The sequence below is a fragment of the Aspergillus pseudodeflectus genome (genome assembly GCF_044049435.1).
Source record: "Aspergillus pseudodeflectus strain CBS 756.74 chromosome Unknown BJX68scaffold_126, whole genome shotgun sequence".
Classification (NCBI taxonomy): domain Eukaryota; kingdom Fungi; phylum Ascomycota; class Eurotiomycetes; order Eurotiales; family Aspergillaceae; genus Aspergillus; species Aspergillus pseudodeflectus.
Window position 1 is genome coordinate 1 of NW_027263902.1, and position 4,888 is coordinate 4,888.

Here is a 4,888-nt window from a genome sequence, read left to right on the forward strand (position 1 = left end):
ATCCAGAAAGGTTGGGCTGGATTGCAGGCGGTCTTTGGTCGATGGCAGTGGCCTTCCGGTGATCATTTGTCCAACGCCTTAGCATCCATGGCTCAATACGATGGAGATGGTAGGACGCCGAAACCTGTAGATCTGGGGTCTCTTGACGGCGCAATGCCGAGGCTTCGCGGTGAAGGGCTGATCGAGGAGGCGAACCGCTCATGCACGAAGCCTTCGAACTGGATATGAAAACAACATCATTGAGATCTAGATGCGTAATGACTGGCGCATAATTACACTTTCGGAAGATATCTGCGATCGCGGAGACTGCTTGTATGTCGGGATTTCTGTGCTGGCGAGGGAATGTATGATAGCGTTGGATTGCTGCGCTGCTTGCTCTTCCCAGCGACGGGCGATTCTGCAAGTCTCTCGCAGCCGGTCTTCATGATTGTCGCATATCATCAGTCTGGCTGCGTTCCTGAAGTTTATTGCCCGGGTTTCGGGCTTTGACTCCGGTTTTGACAAGGCCAGCTCCAGATGGGCGGAGACCCGCTTGGTGAAGTCAATCGACTCCGGACATACACCTCCGTGGGGCGAAGAAACGATACATCTTTCACGGTGCAACGGGTTGACCAAGTCGAGAGGGCTGCACAAGAAAGACATGATGGGAAGTTCGAGTAGTCAGTCGCAGCGACGACGTTTGACCGAAGGATGCAGCAGCAGGAGGGGAAAGAAAGGTCTTATTTATATCCAATTCACTATCTCAGTACGAAGGTTATCCAGGGCAGGCGTCAGGGAGCCGGCAAAACGCCGAACCGCTCTGCCTTTCGCAGGAGCGGACCGTCTTAGTAGACCCTAAGAGCAATCGCTATATTCCTGGGAACCTGCTCACTCCTGGGAACCACGTATCATGGTCCGTAGAGCCAGCGAGCCATCTCGCTTATTCATGATGAGTAGCCTACCTACGTTATATATGTCTTTATCCTCGCATACCAAGATATTAATACCCTCGACCTGCTGCATGCAAAACGCGACAACACAGACTACTCCTTACTTGCACGGTACGTGGGAAAGATTGCCTATCTCAAAACCAGTGAGCATCTTCGTCCTGAATTCCGTCCGCATCGTCATGCTAACCTATGCCACAGCTCGGCTTTGGTTCTCAATTAACTTCTGCGTCCCCCACCAGAGCCCTTTCGCAATGGATAGAAGCGTGTGGGATCCGATCCGAGTATGCGGGATGAGCGACCCAGATTACACGACTACTTGTTGTGGGGAGACTCGGGCCAACGCGAACTGCAAAAACCGCATCTCAAGGCAATCGCGCACCGATGCTGCCCACCTCCTGCAGCTTCTGGCGCTGCGGCGACCAGCAGATGACAGCCTCGTCGAGACACTGCGCAAGATTGCCAGGCTGCTGCTATGCAAACGGAACCACCAGCACAAGGAGGACGAACAAGTGCAACTGCTCGCTGAGCGCTGGTATGAGAGCGCTCGCGCTTCACGTGCTGTCGCTCAGCATGCGCGGGATTCGCGCACGGAGAACCGGCAGATTGACTCCCCGCTGTACCCAGAGATGGACCTGGTGGATGTAAATTCGACATCATTGGCCCCCATGGGCGTTGAACCTGCCGCGGCCGAGCGTCACTCCATCCGTATTGAGCAGCTGCGGCAAAGGTCGGTTCCATTCGAGGTGTCGCCGTCTTCCCCCGCTCGGATCCTGTTCGGGACCGCCAATGCAGACAACACCAGCACGCTGGTGATCCTCCGCTCACTCAGGCAGGATGATGACGGCGGCAGCATAGAGTGCCTGATCTGTCATGACAACGCAGCAGACGACATTGCCAATTTGCAGTGTGAGCGGTGCAGACGGAGCGTGCACTTGGGCTGTATGGGGGATTGGCTCGAACGACGGTCGACACGGATCAATTTTAACTGTCCACAATGGTAAGACGCCCAGGCTGTTACGATCGGCCTCTACTGACGCATTTACAGCCGCGGTGTCACACGGTTCGATGCTTCCTACTCCGCCGCCGAGACGACGGGCGAGGCAGAGGATGGGGTCGAAAGCGCTGGCGGTGGCCGCACCGCTCGAGGGGAGATCACCTCGGAAGGGGATACGGTTCTCCGCCGGTCCCGTAGGCGGACGGGACGACCTGACTACTATGTACCTTAATGTTTGCATTATCTGGGGTATACAAAAGTCCGGACCCATGTAGATGACTAGGCCACATGCATAGTATCAAGTCTGTCCGGTGGTCCATTCTATTTGTTCGCCCGCCTAGATAACATGGTCTAATTGTTGGACGCAGACTGCCGGTGAGAGCACCAGACCCCAGATGTCGATCTATGATGATATTGAGGACGGGTAGAGCCTCTATGCTTGGGTGAAATCATCCTTTATCCCTACTTGATTACGGTCCAGCTGTCAAAGATGATGGAACCGCGATAGGTCTGGTATAGCCAGGGCCGCTTTCTTTTTTATTCCCATTCAGATGTATCTGGAGCATACTGTCAGGTCCCTCACCGTTATTTTATCCAGGAGAGTCCGCCAGCGCTGAGAAATCTTGTTTCCTCGATGTTCTCAGAGTGTCCGGTGGTCCCTGAGGACAAACGCAACGTTGTTGGCCTGACGGGCTACATTAGTAGAGCTCGGGGCAATCGCTAGGTAATGTGGTCTTTCGTCTAGATGTTGCAAGGAACAGGAGGGCATCATAGAGGGATTAGATAGGTGCACGGATCGTTTGTCAAGACTCAAGAGCCAGTCTCCGCGCACAGTACATTCGGGAGCACTGGCGGTCTCCACATATCCCGTTGTTCAGTGACCAATTAATCAAGTGGGAAAGCTCGTTGTTTATTTTATTTTTTCTTGTTCCTCCTTCTCTGTCTCTGTCTCTCTTCTGTTCAACACGCCAGGCTATAGCGAGAAATGGCGCCACCTGCTCAATTTCCCGGAGACTGGATACGTCCTAACCAGCCGCCAACCACCCACCACCGAAACTCGGAGGATTTTGTGTCCATCTCCTCCGACCGTCATCGGACCTATAGCGCATTCACGACATCCTGGGCATACAGCACATGGTTCATGATGACCGTCAGATGCATCACGTACAGACTGGGCCTCCAACTACCCACCAACCTGCAGCGTTCTGGAAGGCAAGTCAGATACAACAGGGCGCCGAGCAGGTTTACAGCAGCGAGTCGTACGAGCCCGAAGGCCAACAGCGATGAGCCAGCAGCGCGGTGTACCAAAATATATGTTGCCGGCATCAAACCCAGCAATCCGAGCCAAAGACAGTGTCGTCGAAAAGCCCTAGCACTATCGGGACCATCCAAGGTGATGATCTCTGCCATCCCTTGGGCCATCGCAACAGTCAGGCACAATAGGCATATCGAGCGGGCATAGATATGGATGGTGCTTGGTAGCACCAGGACCGGGATGGCCGAGGTATATATCAGAAGGAGGGTGCCGGCAAACTCGATCTTCTGCCGCGATCTGGCCTCGTTCCCGTAGATGATGCAGATCAACCGATAGACTAGGCTGCATAAAGACCACAAGATCGCTCCCCCACAGTAGAAAATAACCCCTTGATTACGACTGATACAGTGTTGTTGTTGTTGTTGTTGAATTCATACCCTGACCTCTCGCCTAAGCGATATGCAGGATCTAACTATCTAGTCTCTATGCATGGCTATGTACATAAACCATTACTTCCCGACGAATTTAGAGCCTCGTCATGGCCTGTGGTGGCCTAGATGCCTGGTGTTCCGTTCAGCGGCCCGGTGGCGCGCGGCTTTGAAATCTCTGTGATGCCTCTGCAAAGTCCAGTACTGCACCTAGGATGCTACCGCCTTGCATATCATCCTCCTTACCTTTCTTACCTTCTGATCCACCACCCAGCATATCTGATATGTTGTTGAATGCAGTCCCAATCTTCCTCCGTAGCTCTCGTCGTATGAGCTTCAATTTTGGGCAGTCAACAAGGACGTGGACCACAGTCTCTACCGCCCCGCATTCGCACTTGTCATCCTCTCTGAAGCGATGTAGTTTGCCATACGTCGCCAGCCACGAATGGCCGGTCCGAAGTTGGGTGAGTAAATAGGCTCGATTCCGTGGCAGCGAGCCATACATCCTTCGGGTGCGAATTGAGGGTAGGTCTTTATCTATTCGGCGCAGGTGGCTACCTTTCTTGGAGGTCTTCCATTCCTGTTTCCATTCTGACTGGATTTTGTTTTGGATAAATCCCTTTTCTCGTGAGAGTAGATGTAGAAAAGGGTGCTCCTTATCTAGTCCAACTGCTTCTTTGGCCAGTTGATCGGCTGCCTCATTACCCGGGTTGCCGCAGTGCCCTGGGACCCATTGAAGACGGAGTGGGATTCCTCGCGCTTTCAACTCTTGGGCTGACTGCCGAATGGCTTGGATAATCCTTTGACCTGACTTATTCCGTGTATTTGAGATGGCTTGTAGTGCTGACATACTATCACTGAGGATAGTTGCCGGTTCCTGTTTTTCTGCCCGGGCGTCTCTGTTTTCTGTCGCTATCTTAAGAACAAGGCTGATGGCATAGTATATTGCCATGAGCTCCGCTGCGTACACGGACCAATGTTCCATTGAGCCAATGCCGACTTTACGGCACTGGATGACTTTGTGGTCCTGATTCAGGGCTACCGCTGCGGCTCCAAGGCAGTTACGTTGACCTGATGCATCCGAGAAGACTGCGATGCCAGTTGCTCTCTGCCTTATCAATGCATTGGCTTTGGCTTTCTCGTGGTCCGGTTCAATGTCGATTTCCACAAATGCTGGGGTCTGCCATGGTGGTTGAGGTCGTGGATCAATGGTTTCTAGAGCCTGTAGCCGGGATAGGTCCATCGTCCTCAGGGTCTCCGCCAGGGGAAACTGGGACCTAGT

General features: G+C 53.3%; 1 protein-coding gene across 1 annotated transcript; it reads left to right on the forward strand.

The window, feature by feature from the left end:
- Positions 1-1,172: 1,172 nt before the first annotated feature.
- BJX68DRAFT_274716 (PHD finger domain-containing protein) lies at positions 1,173-2,155 on the forward strand (the record flags this gene model as incomplete). Its single annotated transcript, XM_071047710.1, has 2 exons — positions 1,173-1,926; positions 1,975-2,155. Exons 1-2 carry the CDS (start codon positions 1,181-1,183, stop codon positions 2,153-2,155), a joined length of 927 nt encoding a protein of 308 aa, XP_070891923.1. The 5' UTR covers positions 1,173-1,180.
- Positions 2,156-4,888: the final 2,733 nt, after the last annotated feature.